This window comes from Schistocerca piceifrons, chromosome 11, assembly GCF_021461385.2.
Source record: "Schistocerca piceifrons isolate TAMUIC-IGC-003096 chromosome 11, iqSchPice1.1, whole genome shotgun sequence".
NCBI lineage: Eukaryota > Metazoa > Arthropoda > Insecta > Orthoptera > Acrididae > Schistocerca > Schistocerca piceifrons.
The window spans coordinates 141,202,539-141,228,104 of NC_060148.1; the positions used below are offsets into that span (position 1 = coordinate 141,202,539).

Below are 25,566 nucleotides of genomic sequence, written 5' to 3' on the forward strand. Positions count from 1 at the left end.
TCTAGACAATAAACCATTTTAAAAAAATGATATCCTATGCCCATGACTTTTAAGCCATCTGCAGTTATCGAATTTGGGAAAACGTTATGGCAAGGAATAATAGAAAAATCACAAAGTGAATATTGTAATCAACTACTAGTATTTAGAAAACCCAGTTAATTTCAGATGTAAAGATTTCGGATACAAAGACTATAAATCAAAACAATGGAAATGAATAAGGACAAGTCCCTTCCTACAGAAGAACTAGTGGCCTATTTAAATGATGTGATATGTATATATATATATATATATATATATATATATATATATATATATATATATATCAGTAGTATACATCTTACTACCAGTTATTAGTAAGTGCCTCCATCCTTAGTCACACCGAGCGAGGTGGCGCAGTGGTTAGACACTGGACTCGCATTCGGGTGGACGACGGTTCAATCCCGCATCCGGCCATCCTGATTTAGGTTTTCCGTGATTTCCCTAAATCGCTCCAGGCAAATGCCGGGATGGTTCCTTTCAAAGGGCACGGCCGACTTCCTTCCCCGTCCTTCCCTAATCCGATGAGACTGATGACCTCGCTGTCTGGTCTCCTTCCCCAAAACCAACCAACCTTACTCACAACCATACCCAGCTTTTATTTTCAAAGGACGATCTTATCAATAAAGTGTTACCTTTTGGTTTAAATGTGCCAGTACCAGTGTTCATGTGAGCCTTAAATTTGGGATTAGGCTATAAATTAGTGCAAAGTATTATTCTGTATATTGATGATTTGCTTATTATGTCTGAAATATTGTCAATTAATACAGCTTTATTGAAAGAGGTATTTGATAATTTTAAACAAGTACATGTTGCAATGAACCTATCTAAATCTCTCTTTAGCATAAACTTTTTGTATACATAATAGATTCTAGAGAAATCTGAGGTAATGCCCAGAAGCTGGAGGCGATTGCTTAATGCCCATACCTAGGGAGCAAAAAGCAAATAGTTAATATCTCATGAGATTTCTATGAATGAATCAAATCAATAATCCACTATTATGGAGTTTTTGATGCAGAGATCTTACTGGCAATGGAGTGACAAGTAAAGAAAAGTTTTTGCCCACATCAGGGAGAACCTTGCACTGGACAAAATTGTTACACTATAGCAATCTGGACTAAATATTGAGGGTTTCAACTAATGCTTAGGATTTCGAATTAGCATATGAAGCCTTCCTGGAAGATTTAAGCAATGCACAGAATAACATCTGTAGCATAGCTTTTGCCACTCAAATGCTAAATGAAGGTGACCTTAATTGTTCAATGACTGAGAAAGAGGCACTTGCAGTTATCTAGAGCTTTACATTATTTAAGGATCTTCAAGCTGGCAATAAAGCTGTAGTGAATACTGATCACTAAAATCTTACCTTCTTCAGGAATAGTGAACTAATTCACAATATATTAATTAGATTAATGGAATTATACAGGAAGTTCAATAGAAATTAAATTTTGAAATGATATATGCTACAGGTATTAAGAATATTATGACTAGCACTTTACACAGATAACTATCGGTTTTAGGGAAGCCCAGAGCTTGCTTGTGCCAAGCACAAAGTTTAGAATTTATTACATAAAGTGAGGTGACAACAACAGAGGTGTCAGGAAACTAGCTAAAATGATCGTGAAGGAACAGATGACAAATCCTGTGTTGAATGAAGTTTATATCTGTACAAGAAAGCAGTTTGGCAAATTGTGAGAAGAGTAAATGGTTACTCTACAAAGGAATATTATACTGGCCTTGCTGTTACAAGATCCAGGAAGCGAAACTTCTAAGAAAATGTATAACAACTCAAATGTGCTGAAGTATTGAGAAGTGTGGCAGACAAAATTACCCTGAAATACCTAAGAATCCTCCCAATCACCCGACTATCAGTGTCACAGACAAATGTAGAGGCATCATTTGTATTTTTTTGGTTGTATACTGTTTGTTAATTTTAGCTGGGAAAGGGGTTTACTGTTTTGTAAATTTTTTACTTGCTAGTTGACAGAGAAGCAAGACAAGGACATTGGATTTTAAAAATTTCCAACATCTGGAATACATATTCTGCTCCCATCCAAGACTGTGCTATGTACATAGGTAGGTAATATGTGGCGGATAACGCCAATGCTGAGGAAAAGTACAGCTGGATCCAGTTTTGAGTTATTCCAGAAGAGCTGGTGTTAGGAGAGTAGGAACATTTACTATTGAAGAATGGTGGGGGGATTGCTAAGAGTCAGTAAATCTGAGAGTGAATGATATGAAGATCTGTATATCAATATGCAGTCACATAAATAGTATAAATCGTTCATGTGGTTATAGATCTGTAATGTCCTAGATGTAGTGGAAAAGATTACTAGATGAAGAGTAATGGATGGTTCGTAATAACTAATTTATTAAGTACTTGGGGAGTGTTGTGGGGGAGCAAACTCCGAAATAATACTTCTATGAGAGCAATTTTCCAATGCCACTGATGCTGTTTTGTTAGCAAGTATTGGTGTTAATCCAATAAGGTGTGCTGTTCTTTTAGGATTTCTGATTAAAGCATATACATACACAATCACATAGAGTTACGAATAATTAGTAAGCCCTATGTAACTTGATATACACACACCTGTATACACACCTGATATTAGCATTTGAATGCAAGGCATTGTGTTTACTAGAATGTATATCCAATGAGTACCTTCAGTTTGTTCCTTCAGAATACAGTTTTGTGATTAATTTTGAAGGGAGTAGCTGATATAGAAGATTCATTTTCTTTGTAACACAAAGATTTGTAATTCTTTACGCCAATAAGCGGATCTCACTGATTTCCAAATAGATCACCTACAGAAACTAATAATAGTATGCCCTATTTACTGCTAAGGATGTATAATTGAAAGAAAGGTTATATTTTGATTGGAATTCTTGCAGACAAACCGTTTAGTTGAAGATTATTGTAAATATCAAGAATACCTTATAACTTGAAGAGAGGACATACATATGTCAGCACTGCAGATAGTATATTGGGATATGTACATAACACAGTTAACATGAGCACATAACCTGTAAAGCGCTGTTAAATGTTTGCAGAACAACTAGAATTCCATTTCTGTGATAATGTGTTACATAATGGAGCTATGCAAACTGCTCGTTTAGTGCATACTATTCTTCAAAGCTGTATAGAACCAAAATTAGAATTATTATTACAATTAGAAAATAAAGGAAACATAATGAATAACAAAACAGCATGAATTTCCTTGACATTTATAGGGAAATTAGAAACTGTCGTAATCATCAAAATGTTCACAAACTTAAATCAAATGTGACGTTTTATCTTGTGCATGATGTTCATGGGACTCCAAATGGGACATCTTCGTTTGTTCATATCCTGCAATGAAGCTAAAGCTCTGAGCAATTAGTAGTAACAAGATGGAAACCATTGAGCATATACTGTGCAGTTAACTACAACAAGTTTTCTTAAGGGATAATATTTTTCTGTGTATGTAAATCGTTTCATGAGATTAGGATCATATTAGTGTTTAAATATTCCCGTTAACCAATAAACAAACAAAAATGGACATTTTAAGAGCATACTTAGCGGAGATATGTTAATTAAATTCAGTTTCAACAGACGAAGATTTCAGTTCCATAACACCCTTAAAACTGGAGTACGCTCGGCTCTGAGGGACGATATGTAGTGTTTCAATGTATTAGCCGAAACATCGACGTCTTTTCCCGCATGAGCGACGCAGGTAAGTAGCAATTAGTTGTTGGAACGTATATTCTTAGGTGGTGATCAGTGTATTTAAGAAATGTGCTTCTTTCTGTTTTCAAATGTGCAGCACTCGAGTTCGTGACAGCATGGCCCACTCACATGCCGCTGTGCAGGTCACCAAAAAGAGTCAGCCGACACCGGCGAATGAAAGACTTTCACGATCGTGTTGTGAAGAACGTTAATGTCTGTCATTACGCTGGGGTGGAAAGGTCATGGGACAACGATATGCACGTATACAGGCGGCAGTAGTATTGCATACACAAGGCCTAAAAGTGCAGTGGATTGGCGGAGCTATAATTCGTACTCTGGAAAGTTCCATTATGATTATGGCTGCACGACAGGAATTGACAATCTTTCAACCTGAAATAGTAGTTGGAGCTGGGAAATGCCATTTCGTAAATGGTTGGGAAATTCAGTATTCTGAGAACCACAGTGTCAAGAGTGTGCCGAGGAAACCAAATTTCAGGCATTACCTCTTAGCACGGACAGTGCAGCGGCTCGCGACCTTTACTTAGCGACCGAGAGCAGCGGCGTTTGCGAACAGTCGTTAGTGCTAACAGACAAGCAACAATGCGTGATATAACCGCAGAAATCAGTGTGGGACGTATGACGAACGTATCCACAAGGACAGTGCGGCGAAATTTGGCGCTCATGGGCTTTGGCAGCAGGCGACCGGCCCTAGTGGCTTTGCTAACAGTACGATATGGTCTGCAGTGCCTCTTCTGGGTGCGCGGCCATATCGGTTGGACCCTAGACGATTGGTCAGATGAGTCCCGAATTCAGCTGGTAAGACCTGATGGTAGGGTCCGAGTGTGGCGTGGACCTCACGAACCCATAAACACAAGTTGGCAACAGGGCACTGTGCAACCTGGTGGTTGCTGCATAGTGACGTGTCCAGTGTTTACATGGAGTGTATAGGGTCCTGGTTGTGTTCGGGCGCTTGGAGATCGTTTGCAGCCATTCATGGACTTCACGTCCAGAGACAACGATGGAATTTTTATGGATTAAAATGTGCGGATATGGCCAGGCCGCAGTTATTTGAAATTGGTTTGGAGACAATCCTGCACAATTCGCCTGATACGAATCCCGTCGAACATTTATGGGATGTAATCGAGAGGTCAGTTCGTGCACAAAATCTTGCACTGGCAACACCTTCGCAATTATGGGCAGCTACAGAGCCAGCATGGCTCTGTATCTCTACTGGGGACTTGGAGCGACTCGTTGAGTCCATGCCACATTGAGGTGCTGCGTTATGCTGGGGAGAAGAAAGTTCGACACGACATTAGGAGGTAAGCCATGATGTTTGTCACCTCAATGTCTACGGAAACGAAATAATTTCTTAAATGAAACAAGTTAAATGTCCCTGATATGTGTGAGTTTTTAATAAGTTATCGTCACGTTTTTGCTGAGTTCTTATGAAGTTATTTTATGTATAGTGAAAATATTTTCATAAATAAATCACGAAGAAAGAGAAGTATTAAATGAATGAAAAAAATAATTTTGAGCTGAATTTTTATCAATCCAGAAACCTCCTGTAGGCCCACCCGGTTAGCAGCGCTGTCCCACTCGCTGCTTTTTGATCGGGAAGGCGGTTTTCCACATATCTCAGCGAATGCGGGCTGTTTCCCCTAATTCCGCCTCAGTTACACTGTGCCCCGGCGATTGCTGCACAAACACTGTTTCCACGTACGCATACATCATAATTATTCTGCCATGTAAACATTTAGGGCTACATTCGTCTGGTATGAGACGTTCCCGGGGAGGGAGGACGGGGGAGGAACGGGGGGGGGGGGTGTGGGGGTCGGGGGAAGGGGGTCCCCAGAACCACATAAAAACCCTGGGTTCGGTGTGGGGCGGCGGAGTGGTGGGTGGACGGCTGTGGCCTGTTGTAGGGTTGTGAACCACAAAGGGCTACAGCAGGACGAAGCCTCTCCATCGTTTCTAGGGTCCCGGTTTAATACAATATCGCCTGCTGTACAATTAATGAGCGTTGTGTACTCTACTAATATGCTGTGGTTGCGAAAAAAGCACATACTTTGAAAGTGATCTACTGCCCGTTGGGAAAAATGTTAAGAAAATAATTGGAAAGAGTATTTTTTTCTGCTAAAGACTTTAGTCGACTGTAGATATTCCGACGAGATTTTGTCCAACTGTAACGACCATTTGGAGTCTCTAGTTTTAAAGGTACAGAGAAATCTTGCAATTCTCCTCTGAATACTGTAGCGAGTATGCGCCAAGGTAAAAGTTAATTGAAATATAAAAGTTCCAGTCATAAGAAACATCAAGTGAAGGGTACTGTGAAGCTGGTAGTGGTGCTACTACTGACACTGCGTGCATGTGACGTATTATCATAATGAACTCATCCACTGCAACTGAAGAATATTTTAGCACAGAATTTTGTAGCGAAACTGCAGTTTCCAACACCTTTACCTTTTGAATTCTTTGACCGACCTTCAACCGGATTCCATAGATGCTGAGGGCAGTAGCACACGAACAGCCGACGTTCCCACGCACCAGCCAATGACAATCTGTCTCTTCGCCGAAGTCGCCTATAGGTACGTCAGTGATTTTCCCCATTTGCGACCCTTGCCGTATCTACACTGAAGGGCCAAAGCAACCGGTACGCCTGCCTCATATCGTGTAGGCCTCCCAGGAGCACGCAGAAGTGGCGCAACATGACATGACATGGACTCGACTAATGTCTCAAGTAGTGCTGGAGGGAACTGACACCATGAACCTGCAGCGCTGTCCATAAATCCGTAAGAGTACGAGGTGGTGGAGAGCTCCTCTGAACAGCACGTTCCAAGGCATCGCAAATATGATCCATAATGTTTATGTGTGGGGAGTTGGGTGGCCAGCGGTTGTGTTTAAACTCAAAAGAGTGTTCCTCTAGCCACTGTGCAGCAATTCCGGAAATGTGGGGTATCGCCTTGCCCTGCTGGAATTGCTAAGTCCGTCGGAATGCACAATGGACATAAATGGATGCAGGTGATCAGACCAGATGCTTATGTGTCACCTGTCAGAGTCGTATCTACAGACACTAGCGGTCCCATATCGCTCCTACAGCACACGCCCTACACCATTACAGAGACTCGACCAGCTTCAACAGTCCCTTGCTGGAATGCAGGGTCCATGGATTCATGAGGTTGTCTCCATAAATGTACATGTCCATCCGCTCAATACAATTTGAAACGAAATTCGTCCTACCAGGCAACTTGTTTGCAGTCATTAACAGTCCAATGTCGCTCTTGATGGACTCATACGAGGCGTAAAGTTTCGTGTGGTCCAGTCATCAAGTGAACGCAAGAGTGCCTTCGGCTCTGAAACCCATATCGATGATGTTTCGTTGGATAGTTCACACGGTGACACTTATTGGTGGCCCAGCATTGAAATCTGCAGGAATCTGGGGAACAGTTGCTCTTCTGTCACGCGGAACGATTCTCTTCAGTCGCCATTGATCGCCTTCTTACAGGACGATTTTCCGTCCGCAACGATCTAGGAGATTTGATGTTTTACCGGATTAGTGATATTCACGGTACACTCGTGAATTGGTCGTACAGGAAAATCCCCACTTCAGCGCTACCTCGAAGATGCTGTGTCCCACAGCTCGTGCGCCGACCATAACAACCCGCTGAAAGTCACTTAAATCTTGATAACGTGCCATTGTAGCAGCAGTAACCGATCTAACACCTGCGTGAAACACTTTTGTCATATACAGGCGTTGCCGACCGCAGCGCTGTATTCGGCCTGTATACGTATCTGTGTATTTGAATACGAATGCCTATACCAGTTTGTTTGGCGCTTCAGTGTAGAAAGATTGCCCATTCTCCTCTACTCCGTTTGTACGCGCTCCTCAGCGAGTCACGTTCTCACAGCGTCTTCTGGTAGCATTGAATCCCGCGCTGGCCGTTGTCGTGATGTTTCGGCTCAGTGGTGTGTTATCCACATGGTATGTTCAGCATCAATCATTTCAATCCACAAATATATTTTTACAATAAGTGTAGTTACGTACAAACTATCTCAGTTCCCAATTCAACACTAAAAGCCATGTACGGCGAATCTTTTTTTTTTTTGTGTATGTGGGAACAGTAGACGTGAGTTTCTGGACATCACCCACAAGTCTTTTAGTTGAACTAACTGTTGTCATAAAAAGCATGTGGCAGACGTACGCAGAAAACGAAAGAATAATTTTTTGTCACGTCTGTGTGTTTGCAGCTGGCCGCTCTGAAAATAAGAAGGAAAACGGCTGCGGTCAAGGCGGGAGACGCCGCGCTTCCTGTGGTTTCGCTCGACCGGCGGAGAGACTTCCTGTGCGCTCGTCGCTGTACTGGGACTGTTCTGCGTGCGACGCGCGCTGCGTGTGTCGCCACCTCAGTCAGCCTCGACAGCCGACGACGCGTCCAGCGGGCGTAGCCGCGTCGCCGCTGGCTCTGCTGGCATCAAACGGGGCCTCCGTGCTGGACTGCGTCTGCAGCTACGTCGGCCGCGGTGAGGGAGAGGTGTTTTCCTGCTGCTGTCAGCGCAGGGTAAGTACTTCCCCGTACATCATTGAGTCAAACGGCGCTATACACCGCGTCGTTTCGAACTTCTGAGAGGCAGCTGGGCTTTTGCATACTGCTACGAGGCAAGACTAAACGTCGTCAGCCTCACAGTGAAGGACCATGTTCATTAGGGGGAAACTACACTTAATGTCAACATATAGACGAATGGAATTTGTTCTCCATTTTGCGAATCAGAAGATAACACAAAGTTCGATTTGGCAAGGTTTTAAATTAATGATCTTCAGTTGTTTATTGGATTTAAAAAGTTTTCCAGGTGTATGCGAATAACACGAAGTCAATCGCTGCGAAATGTGATAGACAGGATACAGGATCCAACTACTCGCCAAATCCTACATTACCGAAGCAAGTTCGTGAAAAGGTTGTGATGTAAGTGCCCTTTACGTATTTCTATAATTTTTACATAATTATGAACGTTGTAGACATTACAGAAGGGATCAATAGCCTAACAATACCGCCACTGAAAACGGCTGTAACTGCTTAAAGGATAACAATACTTCTAGAGAATCTATAACAAACTTCAAATTATTTCTGTCTTTGAACAAATGCACTGAATTGGAAGCCTGAGCATACGCAGTGATCTGTTGCCGAAACGTTACTTATCATGAGTGAAAATGACGCATGCTACACAGAAACTAAAGGCATCTGAGCACCAGCTGAAAAATTGAAACTAGATTACGCCGATTACTTGCATAAAATGTGTTGTTTTGGAACATTACTAGTTCACACAATTTTCGTTTTTTTTTTTGAGTCATCAGTCTTCTGACTGATTTGATATGGCCGCCACAAATTTCTTTCCTTGCCAACCACTTCATCTCACAGTAGCACTTACAATCTACATCCTCAATTATTTGCTGGATGTATTCCAATCTCTGTCTTCATCTGCAATTTTTGCCTTCTACAGTTCCCTGTAGCACCACGGACGTTGTTTCCTGATGTCTTAATAGATGTCCTATCATCCTGTCCCTTCTCCTTGTCAGTTGTTTTCCACATATTCGCCGCGCGGGGTAGCCACGTTTCGCGCGGCTTCCCCCATCGGAGGTTCGAGTGCTCTCTCGGGCATGGCTGTGTGTGTTGTCCTTGGCGTAAGTTAGTTTAAGTTAGATTAAGCAGTATGTAAGCCTAGGGACCGATGACCTCAGTGGTTTGGTTCCATATGAACTTACCACAAAATTTCCAAAAAATTCCCACATATTCCTTTCTTCTCCGATTCTGCACACAACTTCCCATTCCTTACGTTATCACTCCACCTAATTTTCAACATTCATCTGTAGCACCACATCTCAAACGCTTCGATTCTCTTCTGTCCTGGTTTTCCAAAACACCTTGCTTCACATCCATACAATAGTGTGCTCCAAACATATTCTCAGATATTTCTTCCTCAAATCAAGATCCATATTTGATAGTGGTAGCTTTCTCTTGGCCAGGAATTCTCTTGATGCCGCTGCTACTCAGCTTTTGACGTTCTCGTTGCTCCATCCGTCATTGGTTATTCGATTTACAACACAATTAATATGTTCGTATCACAATGACCAAGATAAGTACACAACTGTATGCACATAAGAAGTTAATGAGAATCCTCAGTGTTGCTTCCCAGCGTCTGGTTACTGTAACACGGAAACAACCTTTGGCAGCATACTGTGATGAGAGACTTGTCGTTGCAGGAAGTGAGAGCGCAGTGAGCTGTTTTGGCAGACAGGGAGACCCACACTCACGTAAGAGAACCTTTCTCCTGGCCCTCTGCGAAGATTTTCTAACGGCATGTCCACACATGAGAATGGCCAGCTCACCATCTTCATTTCGCCAGTCAAATCACTTGACTACAACTTTCAGAGCCGTTCCACAACGCTCTCTGTTCTCATTCCAGAGGGTACCCAAACTCGCCGACAAATTTCCATTCTGAATGCACCCTTCATCATTATCTGCAATGAGGTCCTCTGGTATCTGCGACTGCCATGTTCACCTGTGTCGTCCGTTCGCCCCTTGTCTTCATCAAGCGCCTTTTGCTACTGTGCAGATATCTGTGTGTCCGTGGCTGGGCAAAACCTGGGCTCGGAAAGCATCCGTCTCACCTAACCTGCCGGGGTGGCCGAGCTGTTCTAGGCGCTACAGTCTGGAACCGCGCGACCGCTACGGTCGCTGGTTCGAATCCTGCCTCGGGCATGGATGACTGTTATGTCATTAGGTTAGTTAGGTTTAAGTTGTTCTAAGTTCTAGGGGACTGATGACCTCAGATGTTAAGTCCAATAGTGCTCAGAGCCATTTGAACCTCATCTAGTCAGAACAGTGGCACCCAACTGCCCTCCTGCAGCAGCAATTCGAGTCCACTGCCGGAGGCTGCGGACGAGTTTCAGCACCTCTCCGCCTCAGCACAGCTCGACGTCCCATCTGACTAATAGCTTACGACCTATGCCTGTTTCTGTATATGGATAGCTCGGCCAAGTGGTCGTGCTCTGTGCGAACCGATTCAGTGACAGTAGTGAGTACTCAAACTGTCTGTCTAACATCTACGACTGTCTCACAGCAGCGCGGGGTAGCCGTGCTGTCTCGGACGCCTTGCCACGGTTTGCGCGGCTACTCCCGTCGGAGGTTCGAGTCCTCTCTCGGGCCTGAGCGTGTGTGTTGTCCTTACCCTAAGTTAGTTTAAGTTATATTAAGCATTGTGTAAGCCTAGGGACCGATGACCTTAGCAGTTTGGTCCCATAGGAACTTACCACAAATTTCAAATTACTATCTCGTATTTGTTGCGTACCATGTTGGAAAGTCGAGGTACTTTGAATACAATGATCGCTTTAATACCAGCAAGATTCTCAAAAATATTGGTCATGAGGAATTCGGGTAGCACTTCTTACATAACATATTCTGAGAGTTAATGTTCAAGGCAATCAAGTGGAGGATTTATTAACTCGTGAAGAACATATATCATACAAAATATTATTAAGAGGTGTACTAATACATGTGGTACCACGACTCAGGACGGATAAAGAATCATACAACATGTGTAGAAGTAACCGAAGGGAAGTGTGCTGTAACCATTACAGATCATATTGTATGTTAATTGCCTACTATACAATGCTAGTAATAATCTTAGAAATTTCTCAGGTGACGAAATTGTACCTTGAAAAGCTCCACATATACCCACTCACCAATTTACATGATTTCGAACTCATACAGACATTGGCAGCTTTCTTTAAAGGTTCATAAATACGAAACTTTGCAGCCCACGTATTGGAATCAGTGAAATTGTACAAACAGTTTGTGGAGACAGGAAATGGAAGAATCAGATACGGTCAATCGTAGACGACAGGTTATCAGTAGCACACTAGCGAAATTCAGTCAGTCTCGCTTCCAAAATGCTCGTGGGGCCCATTCTAGAATATTACTGTGGGCACCACAGCAGACAGCACGACGAGAGGATTTTGGGAGTGTACAGAGAGATAGGAAGGGTGTCAGGCTTGTCTGTGTTTTGCGAAAGTGTCACAGGAGTGCTGTAAAGCCTAAAGTGGTTGGGGCTTGGAGATAGGGGTCAGCTTTTTCAACAACGAATATTAAGTATGGAATCTGAGACTATACTACAGCCACCCACGCATTGATGTGCTTGGGACCATGAAGACAGGATTAGATAAATTACTATGCACACAGAGTAATTTGACGTGACACTCTTTCCGAGAACCTGATGCAAATGGAAGGACAATAATCTCTAGTATATTCTACAATATAAAGTACCTAGTACCAAGAACGTCACAGTGGTTGCTAAATTATGAATGCAGAGACACACTTCTGGCCATTACAACTGTTTTATGAATGTGTGATGTCTGAAGCAACAGACATCATGCAGAATCCGCAGTTGTGATGAATATTATGTAAATTGAAGGTGGAGTCGGGTGAAAGGAAATGCAAGAACAGACAACAGGGATCCAGATAACTGATTTGTCGCGACGGGCTATGAATCCACGACCTTGGGTGCAGACGCACATCTGCGTTCGATCTCTAGAGGGAATCTAAAATCAGTGAGTGTGGAGGACATGTGTGAGACTGCAAGTAGGTGGCGCCTGGGTCGGCCGGGGAGCACGCCGGGGATAGTCCGCGCGTTGGCGACAAACGATCTGCCTGGGTGGCGCAGTGGTTAATGCAACCGTCTAGTAATCAGAAGACCCCTGGTTCGAGTCCTTGTTCGCCTGGTCCGACACACATTTTGACTCTTCGCCGCTCATTCCGTATAAAGTCCAGATGCCGCTGATGTTATTAGTTTCTTTCCCTTCCTTTCCTTTCTCCCACCTGCACCTTCAATTTATGTAACATTACCAGTGTAACACAAGCCCAGACACGATAGACAACATCAGGCCTTAAATTATTTGCTTGAAAGATAATGTTAACGAGCTCTTAAAAACAGTGGGCAGACACCGAACTAGACAAATCGGAAATATGGGCGGCTGCTGTCCACCTTACTGACTATGGGCTGCGTACAAAATAGCACCCCATACAATGCTGCCAGCTGCTGCCTATGTGTGGGAACGACAAATGCAGCGTGGCCGCCTATGCTCTCCTTGGAGCCTCAACACGCTGACACATCCATCGCGATGCTGCAATGAGAATGGCGACTATCCTGAATAGACGATAGTGTGAGATGCCCTGTTTTCGGGTATTTAAGAAAATCTAAGGATATGGTTGGTTAAAAATCAGCTGAAAGTTTCCAAAAATTACGGATTTATGTCCGACATAACATAATTTGGTTATACACATCCGTTTATAGCAAAAATCAGCAGATTAGATTTAATAATTTATATCAAAGAAGATTTTCATTTGGGAGTGTGTACTAAAAGGATGAGAAATTTCAAATTCTCTGTCTCTTAATTTCATAAGGAAAATTCTAAATTCCATACCTATAGAAATATCGTTTTATTACAAAAAGTACAAAAAGTATTATTGAGATATTCCATTTCGATTACAATAATGATACTCTTATAACTACATTTATAGTTTCCACATTTGTACATCTTCCATCCAGGTTTCTGAGTCCCAGTACACAGCTCATCTACCCAACGGAAACGTTCTAAACATCTTACCCACTCTTCCCCTGATTTATCTTTATGGTATGAGACAGAATAATAGAGGCAGTCCTCATGTGCGCTGTCTTTGTCGTCTGTCAAGAGGAGGGAAACAGAACCTTTAGCAAATGATAACTCATATGTGCATTTTATTTCCTCCCCCCCCCCCCCCCCAACTCATTATAGGCACCTTTGTGTTGTTCTGGCTGACCTTTTGGGTGCTTTAGTGTTTTTACCTTTTAGAATATTGTCCTACTTCTTCTAAAATTGCTGTGTTGCATTTTAGCTTCTCTTGAGTTGACGACTCTTCCTAAAGCACATTTTCCGTCTACCCTAGAGTCCAGTTTCTCTTCCGAGTTTCCTGACTTTATGTAATCTAAAAGCGTAAATTTTGTCACCTGAAACACTTTCGACGCTTTTAAGAAACCCAATTCATTGCCTTCCTCATATCTTCATCTGTCCAGCCATCTCCTGAAAAGAAATAAAAAGCGAAATCTAGAAAGAGGCACATTTGTCAGATGGTCGAAATTGTCACCCTAACAGTACCCGAAATTAGGCACCTTTACCTCTAGACAAACATGGTTGACCTATCGAAACATGTAATGAATTACTGCATTCGAAAGCTACTCACAGGTTTCGATAATATATCACCAATAAATAAGACTAAAAAATCAACTTACTATGCGATTGCGTTGCTTACATTAAAAAACTAAACTAAACTCTGCCCAAATAGGCTATGAAGACCCGACGGTACCGACCGGCCGCCGTGTCATCCTGAGCCCACAGGCATCACTGGATGTGGATATGGAGGGGCATGTGGTCAGCACACCGCTCTCCCAGCCGTATATCAGTTTACAAGACTGTAGCCGCTACTTCTCGATCAAGCAGCTCCTTTAGTTTGCCTCACCAGGGCTGAGTCTGCCCGGCTTGTCAACAGCACTTGCCAGATCGGATGGACACCCATCCAAATGCTAGCCCAGCCAGACGGCACTTAACTTCGATGATCTGATGGGAACCGGTGTTACAACCACGGCAAAGCTGTTGGCTGTTTCTTACACTGTGTCTACAAAATATTACATTCAAATGTAAGATATTAAGAAAAAAAATCAGCTATAAGCACAGGACGTGGCTGATATGCTTGGCAGTTAGCAGGATAGTAAAATGGTGGCAGTGCATGGATTTCATCTAGTTTCCGCTTTGAGAGCACTGTCCAAAGAGAAAATAGCCAATCACCTGGTATTGGGCCACCATCAGAAAACAGGGCACCCTACCCTATGGTGTTACCCCAGTGTACAGCTTCGTCATTGGACTCACCAGCGTCATCGCACCTCTCATTGCGTCCACGTCCAGATGAGTCGCCACCATGGTCACAGCGGTGATGGCCAGCTGAAGCGCTGATGTACTGCTCGTAGAAACATGTAGTGCACTTCATGCCTTGTTGATGTTTGTCCATTGCCCCTCTCGTGTTGTTGCAGTTTCAATGGATGGTGTTGTTGATGTAGAGGCAGGTAATTAAAGCCCTGTCTGAGCAGGGAGCAGCCCTCAAGATGACCGGAAAACGTTTTACAGGAAGTCACTGGATGTTGCAACTGTGCAGGACCTCGACACGCCTTGCATCGCGGTGCCGGTTGTGGCGCGCCTGGCACAGAGCAGCTGGAGTCACGGACCACCGTCGCCTGCAGAGGGAGACCAGCAGCCCAGAGACGAGGAGGGGCGCGGCGGCGCCCTGGTGGCTGTTCGCGGCATCGTCTGCACCTCTGGCAGGGGACTCGGCGGTGGCCTCGCGTGCCTCGTCGCTGCCGACTGCACCAACCCCTGCTCCGTGCACGGTATGTACACCACTGAAGGCTACAACCACTGATGATACATCTGATTCTCCTCTCCACTTGTTACATTCGCTCTGTCTGCTGCCACTTGTCCTGTTTCCTTAGACTAAGCATAAGTGACAACACATTGGCCAGCCACTAGGAGACAGCAGGCTATGACGGCGTAAACACCGCATCTAGCTTCGTAAATGTCCTCCATTAACGAGGAAGAGAGTAAGATTCGTCAGGTATAACACAGCTGAAGCCACACTGATCAGATCCTGCAGGGCCACCAGTCTTCGGAGATGTTGATTGCTATGTTTCAGCCGCTGTTCCAAATACACTGCCGGAGGAAAACTGTACACTATCGTCAACGGCTGTGTAAGAGTGTTCCTGGAGCCACTCTGCGGCAATTCCAGAAGTGTGGGGTGTCGCATTGTCCTGCTGGAATTGCCGAAATCCGTCTGAATGCACAATGGACATGAATGGATGCAGGTGATCAGACAGGATCACCAGTGAGGGCCTTATCTAGACGTATCAGTGGTCCCATATCACTCCAACTGCACATGCCCCACACCGTTACAGAGCCGCCAGCAGCTTGAACCGTCCCCTGTTGACATCCAGGGTCCATGGATTTATGAGGTTGTCTCCATGCCCGTACTCGTCCATCGACTCGATACAATTTTAAACGAGACTCGTCGACCAGGTAACATGTTTTCAGTCATCAACAATCCAATGTCCGTGTTGACGGCCCAATCGAGGCATAAAGCTTTGTGTCATGGGGTCATCAAGGGTACTCGAGTGGACCTTCCGTTCTGGAAGCCTATAACTATGAAGTTTTGCTGACTGGTTCGCATGCTGATACTTGTTGATGGCCTAGCGATGAAATCTGCAGCAATTTGCAGAAACGTTGCATTTCTCGCACATTGAATGATTCTCTTCAGTCATCGTTGGTCCCGTTCTTCCAAGATGTTTTTCCGGCTGCAGCGATGTCGGAGAACTGACGTTTTACCAGATACCCGATATTCACGGTACACTCGTGAAATGGTCGTACGACAAAATCCGCACTAGATGACTACCTCAGAGATGCTGTGTCCCATCGCTCGTGCGCCTGTAAAACGACGCTCAAACTCACTTAAATGTTGATAACCTGCCATTGTAGCAGTAGTAACCGGTCTAACAACTGCGTCAGACACTTGTTGCGTTATACAGGCGTTGCGACCGCAGCGCCGTATTCTGCCTGTTTACATATCACCGTATTTGAATGCGCATGCCCATACCAGCTTCTTTGGTGCTTCTGTAACTTGAATACTGATGAGTTTTAGTCATTCATTTATGTTAGATATTTGCGATAAAATGGCGCTGATAAAGTCTGTGCAGCTTCTGTTTTCACTCTATAGGCACAACGGTGCTGAGTGTCTAGGTAAACAGTTTCTGAAAGTTTCGTTCTGTGGTACAACCACGCCCCGACGACGAATAAGTACTCCTGGTTAACAGTTTCAGCCATATGTACAGGGTAGCGTTGTAGGCCTGCAAGAAAGAACATACATTTATAGACAGACTGCCACACATGTAGACCTCAAAGCACCGGCGCAGAGTCGCAAGTTTCAACACTCGTCTGCGGAACATCACCCTTAGTTTAGATCTCCGAGCTTCTGTACAGTACAGACGCACGTCAAGGGAGACGCGTTGTGTGAGCGGCGGTGGCCGACCGAACATCATCTAGGGAATAAATAGGGGACGCGATGTACCTGGTGTGTCATCAGGGACCACAGAGAACCGCCAGCTTGCATCAGCATTAATGTCACATGTGCCTCTAGCCAGGCTACTGGCGACACCATGACACTACTAGAGGTGGCTACTCTGGTGCTGTGAAATTGAACAAAGAGTGGAATGGCGCTCCTGTCTTCAGTGATGAGAGTAGGTTCTGTCTATACGTGAGTGACGTACATATATGTCTATGGAAAAGACCTGATAAGCTGGCTATTCCAGACTGCATTCCCCCATAACACACTTGTGCCATTCCTCGGGGTTCATGCTGTGTGGTGGGAGGCATCAATTACAGCCCCGAGTCACATTTGGTGTTTCCGCAGTGTAAATTAACCAGGGCCCGCAACAGTCCACGGGTTACTATTCAGGTGGGACTCCCAGTTTTTCGACGGGAAGGTGATGTGCCTCTTCAGCAGAATGATGCACATCCACATATGGCTGCTGTGGCGCAACGTTCTCTTCATGATGTTCAACAACTGCCCTGGCCAGCAAGATCACCTGATGTCTTGTCAACAGAATATGCACCAGACGTAAGTGGAAACTTACTCGTTTTGCACGGCCTGCATGCCGAATTGCAACAACATGTGAAAGATGTTTGGAACATGATACTGGAGTACGAAGAATAGAGCGGTGTTCCTTTGGACATGCATGCATACCAGATGGAACACAGGCACTGGAATGTAGTAATTATCCTCCGATATTAACCAGCGTCTTTCAATTAAAATGTTCCCTCCGTAAAGGAATTACAAAATGATTGTACGGCAACAGGTTGTGATGCAGGGACAACTACGTATGGAAGTATGGCTTTGGCCGTGAGGCGTGCACGGATAGCCAAAGGTGTTGAGGCGACCACCTGCGTACATCAGGAAATCCTGGTTCGAGTTTCCAGTCTGGCTCAAATTTTCACTGTTGTCATTCCCGTATACATTTGACGCTTTTTCGTATTCGCAACTGCGAATACGCTTCATGTATGTCTGGGAAACTCTGTCATTGGATGCTATTCGGCACATTTATGATAGTCTGCGTTCAAGATTTCGCGCCTGCGTTGTTCCCGGAGGGGGGGGGGGGGGGAGGGGACGACGACGACGACGACACTGTCTATTCATGTGATTGTGACTGTGATTGTGGCAAATGTGTTTCGCTTCTTATCCTACAGTCAAGTGATAATGTTATGGTAGCCTAAGATAACAAACCTGTTTTCAGTTAAATAAATATGAGCTGAAGAACAGCAGGTGTTTCCCTTACGATATTACTGTCACGTTCTGGCAGTCACTGAGGAGGAGTTCAGATACTTTATTTTCTTCCAGTCGGACTTACGTCTTAATAACATTCAGTCGTATTATACATCGCAATATGTCCATAACGTGCTAAGGGAAGATATCAGAATACTGAAATCTGGAACTGTGAGCCTCTGAAGTGTAAGTACAATTCTGAACTGAGATAAAGAAAGAAGTAGATGAGCTTTCCTGTTTGGACCGCAAACTAACTGATTATGGCCGAAGCAGAAAGGATATAAAATGCGGACTGCTTATAGCTTCAAAAGCATTTCTGAAAAAGAGCAATTTACTGACATCTAATACGAATCTAATTTCCCGAGTGTAGACTCGTACAGAAGGGAAATGTTGGCGGTAAGCACTTTCGACAAGAAGATAATAGAAGCGCATGAAATGTGGGTTACAAAATAATGTTGAAGGTTACATGGGTAGATCGATTAACTAATGAAGAGGTACTGAATCAAACAGGGTGACGATGATCTCAGCTTTGTGGGGCACTCAACTGCATGGTCATGAGCGCCGATGCAAAGTCCCAATTTTTTACACACTCCAATCTAGCCACTGTCATGATTGATGATGATGATGAAATGATGAGGAAAACACAAACACCCAGTCCTCCAGGTAAATAAAATCCCCATTCCAGCTGCGAATCGTACCCAGGACCCCATAATGCAGAGGCAGCAACGCTAGCCACTAGACCGCGAGTTGCAGGCGAGAAAACTGCGAAGAATTTATAGTAAAGTTTTACTAAAAGAAGGGTATGGCTGATAGTACGCATTCTGAGGAATCAAGCCACCGTCTGTTTGGTAGGGAGGCAAGTGTGTGGAGTAAAAAAAAAAAAAAAGTAGACGGATACAAATGCTTGAATACAGTCGGCAGGTTCAGACAGATGTATGCTGCAGTAAGTTTTCTGGATGAAGAGATTTGCACAGGACAGAGTCGCATGAAGAACTGCATCAAACCAGTCTTCGGACCGAAGACCACTGAAACAACTCTGCAGCTCGTGGTCTTGTGGTTAGCGTTGCTGCCTTCTGATCACGGCGTTCCAGGTTTGATTCCCGACCGGGTCGATGATTTTCTCTGACTGGGGTCTGGGTGTTTGTGTTGTCCTCATCATTTCATCATCATTCAGGAAAATGGCGAGACTGGACAGCGCAAAAACTGGAAATTCGTATGGGCGCTGATAACCACACCATTGAGGGCTCCGCAAACCGGAATCTTCATCGTCATCACAAAAACAAATAGCAATGGAAACTGCAATAATGACAGCAATAAAATTGTTTCACATTAACTGTGCCAGTAACGGGACCAACGAAAATCTGAAACTTGCTGACACACCAGAACTGTGTGTCAGACTGCGGCTCAGAGGCAGCCCCCGTTCTTCCGATGCGTTTACCGACTGGAATACCGAGGCAGGAGCGTCACCTCGCACTCACAGCTTCAGTCCTGACTCCGCCTCCCTTCCGGAACTCACACTGGAAATGGTAGTCACGTTCCCAGCATAGCACTGGAACTGTTGGCACAAACAGGGAAACATCCACGTCCAGCAGAGGGATCGGTTATCTGCTTTCCATAAACAGTTTTCGAGCCTTTGCATGCATTCGCTTACTTACACTATGTGCTGAATTATGAAATGTGTAGAGTCTTGTACCTCAAGGAAGCAAGGGAGCGGACGTTGCTATGAGTGGCCAGTATCCTCTTTCTACAACACGAATGCGCACGTGAATTAATATCATTCTTTATTTACATAAACTGAATACTTAACTTTAATAGAGTCCATGTCTTGTGATGCAAGCTCTTCAGTAATAGTCCTCGTGAAGACAATAATGGTAATCTTGTTTTCTTTATTTCTCTAATATTACCTGTGAGTATTTCATTGCACGTCAGTAGCTTTTATTCAACTATTTTTGTTGTTTCTGCAAGTGGTGCTGAGGTGTAAAAGTTCTCCATATCAAAAGAAATGAGTGAAGCTGTGTGTTAAATGTGCAAGTTTTTCAGTTGTGTTTGAAGTTAATTTTTGTTGTTGATCATGTCATAATGTTGTATCTTGATTGTGTTATGTGTTTTTCCACATGGTATGATGGTGCATTATGAAATTTATGACTAGTCTCACAGGAATATTTGGTTTCTGAAGCTCGGGTTGATTTTTGAGTGCAGATGTTTTTGGGTTCTTTTGTGTGAGGTGTTGTTTCTGTCTAACAGTGAGTATATGTCTGATGCCCTTGAGGTTGGTTTTGTGTGTCTGAAAATGTGCCTCTGGACCAGATTTCAGTTTTGTGATGATTGAGTAAATGATTTCTTCTGTTTTTCTATGTATTGTTCTATACTGATAAGTACTGTGGTGTTTCCTTTATCAGCTCTATTGATTATGATGTTGCTGGAGTGTAGGGTTGTTTTTTTGTAGTATCGTTTTCTAGTTCAGGTTTCCTGTTATGATTTTTATCTGACATGGTGATCATGTTGTTTCTTTCATCTTTACCAGTTCACGTGTTGGTGCTACATTTAGTGCTACTTTGTCCTTTCTCTTCCTCTGTCTGGCCGCTTTCTGTTTCTACAATCACAATTTTTATGTAGTGTTTGTCTGTCATGGTTGTGCTCGTGAACTGTTCCTGGTATCTGTGCTTCTTCCTCTTTTAATTCCGTATTTGTGGCGTTTAGTAGTTTAAGGTGGAATGTGTGAAGATGTATCTGTCGCACTTTGTGTATTTATCTTACAGTTTGTGTTTACTAGCGATTATTTTACTTTTGTATGTGAGTTTGTTCCATTTGTATTTCAGTGTTTTTACTGTCAAGTGTTTAATTTTATGTGGCATGCTAATCATCACTTTAATACTGTCAATATATACAAATAAGCGGCCAACTACATCACGTGACATTCTATTAGGCATGAATATCTTGCTATAAAGCGATTTGATTTTTAATTTTAATCGAGTTTGTCAAGTAAAAGATTTTGTTCTTTCTGCCACCAATAAGTTTTTTCTGACGTTTACACTTACATAAGGTGGAATGAGAGCATTTATTTAGGCTTTTTAAAGTTGAATATGAAGTCGTGGATGCTCTTGTATAGTCTGAGACGAACATTCTTGCAATTATCGTATAACCGGATTGAACACATTAGACGTGGCTATATCGTAATTTTTTTGTTTTCAGTCGTTCCTTTATTGATTCTGTATTGTTGAGCATGCAGCTAAGTTAATGGCTGTTTGTACTGGACCATACGTGTTTCGCACTCTTTTCTTTGTGAAGCATTCTCAGTGGCTGTAATACATGCTTGCTTTTCTTACAATGATTTTGCTACATAATAATTACCAATTTTTCACTAATTAAGGTTTTTCTTCTTCTTCTTCTCTTTTTATTAGATGAGTAACCATTCTTTGTAGCCCACGTTTGGAGAGGTTAAATTATGTTTTGTTTCTACTTATCAATTTAAGTCTCATTACTGCCTGTGTGCCGCCGTGAAGCTACGGTTGTGTGGTCTACATACCCAGGATGTCAATGCTTTTCGAACCCATCTAGACTTAACACCTTACTTCCTGATTACTGTGTGTGCTATTCACAAGTGTTATTCTGTGTTGTTCACTCATCTTTTGTTGAGTTGTATTGTCTGTTTGTAGCTTAATATTCTTTCGTTTCATGCGTGTGTGTTTTTATTTTGTCTGGTTATCTTCTACATCTCTGGTTTTCATTATTTTAGTGGCTAACATGACGGACTGTTGATAACAAATTTCATAAGTGAATGCCTGTACAATGAGCTAGTGATGGATTAAAGAGATACCTGCAAGATGTATTTGTGTGAACCCAACACCTCATTCTAATAACTTTCTTTTGGGAAACTTAAGTTTCGCTTTACCCAAGAATATTATCCCATAATGCACCATTGAAAGAAAAAAATGCAAATTAAATTGACTTACTGACTGTTGTACCCCAAAAGTTGGAAGCTGTTCTCATCTCAGAAATAGCTATTTGTAATAGTTTTAGCAGGAGTACTATAAGGTTTTCCCAGTTCAAGTATTCATCAAAATGCACACCTAAGAACTAATGAAATATTAAATGCTCTTAGTAACCGGAAGTGACCCCCTGTGACTTTTTGTGATCTCTCAAACTCTTTTGACTGTGTAAATCATGGAACACTTCTAGATAAGCTCAAGTACTGTGCTATAAATGGGACTACACTGAAATTATTTAAATTATACCTAACTGGAAGAGTGCAAAAAGTCGAAATAAGCAGTTCACATAATATGCAAAAACTGGTGATTTCTCAAACTGGAGAACAATCAAGAATGGGGTGCCACAAGGTTCGGTCTTGGGTCCTCAGCTGTTCTTAATATATATTAATTACGTGCAATTCTATATTCACGAAGATGCAAAGCTGGTACTTTTTGCTGATGATACAAGTATAGCTATCACAACCAACAGACAAGAATTAATTGGTGAAATTGTAAATGATGTTTTTCAGAAAATCATTAAGTGGTTCTCTGCAAATGGGCTCTCATTAAACTTTGACAAAACACAGTATATACAGTTCCACATAGTAAATGGAATGGCACCATTAATAAATATAGACTTTGATCAGAAATCGGTAGCTAAGGTAGAATATTCCTAATTTGTAGGTGAATCCATTGATGAGGGGTTGAATTGGAAAAAACACACTGAAGATCTGCTGAAACGTTTGAGTTCAGCTACTTATGCCATTAGGGTCATTGCAATTTGGCGATAGACATCTCAGTAAATTAGCTTACCACACCTTTTGTGATTCTCTGCTTTCGTATGGCATCATATTCTGGGGTAACTCATCATTGAGTAAAAGAGTGTTCATTGGTGTTCATTGCACAAAAGCGTGTAATCAGAATAATTGCTGGAGCTCATCCAAGATCATCCTGCAAACACTTATTTAAAGAGCTAGAGATCTTCACTGTACCATATATATATTCACTTATGAAATTTGTTATTAACAGCCCAAACGAATACAAAAGTAATAGCAGTGTACATGGCTACAACACTAGAAGAAAGGATGATCTTCATTACTCAAGGTTAAATCTAACTTTGGCTCAGAAAGGGGTAATTATGCTGCCACAAAAGTCTTTGGTCATTTACCTAATAGCATCAAAAGTCTGACATATAGTATTTAAAAGGAAATTAAAAGAATTTCTTAATGGCAACTTCTTCTACTCATTAGATGAATTTTGGGATATAGTAGGTGGGTAGTTTCCCCAACACCCACAAAAAAATTAAAAATATTAAGTAAATGTAATATCTTGTATAGACACCTGTTATTAACCTGGCATGTTCCACATCAGTACCAAGTGTTATATTCATGATCTATGAAACAAGTACAAATCTAATCTAATCTAATCTAATCTAATCTAATATAGATGAGCTTTTAATGGTGTTTTCTGAGAACTGTTTGGTGATTCTCTGAAGATGACCTCACCACAAATTTTCAGAATCCATGCTACATTTATTTCTGTAAAACAAACAGAGCCACACCAACAGCTGATGTAGCACATGAACAGGAGTCAGTAAACAGTGCAGAATGCTGCAGTTCTTTGAGTGTAGATACTGACGAAAATTAGAACTGGAGGAAGTTGCTGCTCAAGAAACTGAGTTGAGCTTCATTTACTCTTCGTATAATTATGGTTTTGGAAACAAACGAATGAAACTCTTGAAAAATTTTACACATTTTCACTAAAAAAAATTCTTACAGAATAATTGTCTGGGGTAGCTTATCACTTAGAAAGAAAATATTACACAAAAGCGAGGAGTAAGATCTGCGCAGAAAGTGACGCAAGGTAACACGCCGTTTCTGGGATTTGGGGAGCCGAGCCTTACACCAGAGAGAATCCGCCCGTGCGTTAACGATTTAGGCTGGAAGGCTAGCGAGCTGGCCGGACTGGGCATGGGTTTTAGGTGGTTTCCCACGTCCCGCTAGGTTCGATACGTAGGAACTGTACAAGTCAGGTAAATTATTCGAATCATCTGACATCTGGCTAAGTGAATTCCAGGCTGGTTACCCCGTTACATGCTACATAGACATTTAGTACACGTTTTCACACTTCCACATAGGATTTACTCTACAGATAGACAGATGGTGTACACTGATTCCGTAAATGTGTAGTCCTCTTGAGCCCACAGTCTAACCACCTGTTTGGCCGAGGTCTCTAACGCACGCTTGTGCAGTGGCTCTATACCTGGAGCTAAACTGGTTAGAGCCCCAGTGGTGGAAAAAATTACCACTGCCAGTATTTGGCCGTCAAGAGGAGGAGAGGTGGTGACGTAATGTTCCTGGTCACCAGACCTGGCGCCAACGTCCTGGTTTAACTGCCAGGCCTCTCTGCAGTGCCTGACGATGTGAGGGCGTGCGACAATGTCGATGGCGATCCGTCTGTCGGATGGGGACGTTAAGCTCTGCGGCCCACATGGTGCTATTCGGAAGTAGTCGGTTATGTGCCGGGAATGGCTCCCGTATGTCACCCTCATCATAATCATCATAGTCATATTCATCATCACACAATACAAGCATTACGCTACACTACACACACACACACACACACACACACACACACACACACACACAAACACACACACACACACACAGGATGTATATGTAGTATTACACCAAGTTGGTTTAATGGAGCGTGTTCGAAATAAACAGACAAAGACCAACACAGCATAAGCGAGCAGTAAGGATAATGTGTGGTGGTCGCCCATGATCGTCATGTAGGCGTGTCGTTTTCAAGGGGTTAGGCATCTTAATTGCACTATGACGACACATATATTCGCTAATGGAATTTGTTATAAATAATGCATCACATTTTCAGAAGAAGTGTGACTTCCATACTTTCACCACGGAGATATCGACAGTAGGTTCTCCATATTTCCCCATCACCATATCTGTTTTCTTTCAGGCTGCGGTCGACGTGCCAGCAGACGCAGTCCAGCACGGAGGCCCCGTTTGATGGCAGCAGAGCCAGCGGCGACGCAGCTACGCCCGCTGGACGCGTCGTCGGCTGTCGGGGCTGACTGAGGTGGCGACACACGCAGTGCGCGTCGCACGGAGAACAGTCCCAGTACAGCGACGAGCGTAGCGGAAGTCTTTCCGCAGGAAGAATAAACCACCGCATCTCAGCCTCATTCATTTTTCCTTTCAGAATGACCTGCTGCCAACACACAGTCGTAACAGAAAATTATTCGTTAGCTATACTCTACGCTTTCAGAACGACAACGACTTCAACTAAAAGTTTTGTGCACCGTGTCCAGAAATTCTTGTTTACTATTCCGATACCAAAATCGTCAGGCCAGCCCTTCCTTCGCATGAGCCGAAGGATTAGGACCACTGCC

At 43.1% G+C, this 25,566-nt stretch overlaps 1 protein-coding gene across 1 annotated transcript; it reads left to right on the forward strand.

Annotated features, from left to right (window-relative positions):
• Positions 1-3,736: 3,736 nt before the first annotated feature.
• Positions 3,737-25,252, forward strand: LOC124719817. The gene is made up of 4 exons (XM_047245007.1): positions 3,737-3,749; positions 7,988-8,298; positions 14,977-15,208; positions 25,134-25,252. The coding sequence occupies exons 1-4, from the start codon at positions 3,737-3,739 to the stop codon at positions 25,250-25,252; spliced, it is 675 nt and encodes a 224-aa protein (XP_047100963.1).
• The last annotated feature ends 314 nt before the right edge of the window (positions 25,253-25,566 follow it).

What these genes read in the sequence shown, in the direction of transcription:
- LOC124719817 (XM_047245007.1), top strand. An exon ending in CCTGCTGCTGTCAGCGCAGG is followed by an intron (nt 8,299 to 14,976) that starts GTAAGTACTTCC and finishes GCAACTGTGCAG; the next exon opens with GACCTCGACACGCCTTGCAT. An exon ending in CAACCCCTGCTCCGTGCACG is followed by an intron (nt 15,209 to 25,133) that starts GTATGTACACCA and finishes GTTTTCTTTCAG; the next exon opens with GCTGCGGTCGACGTGCCAGC.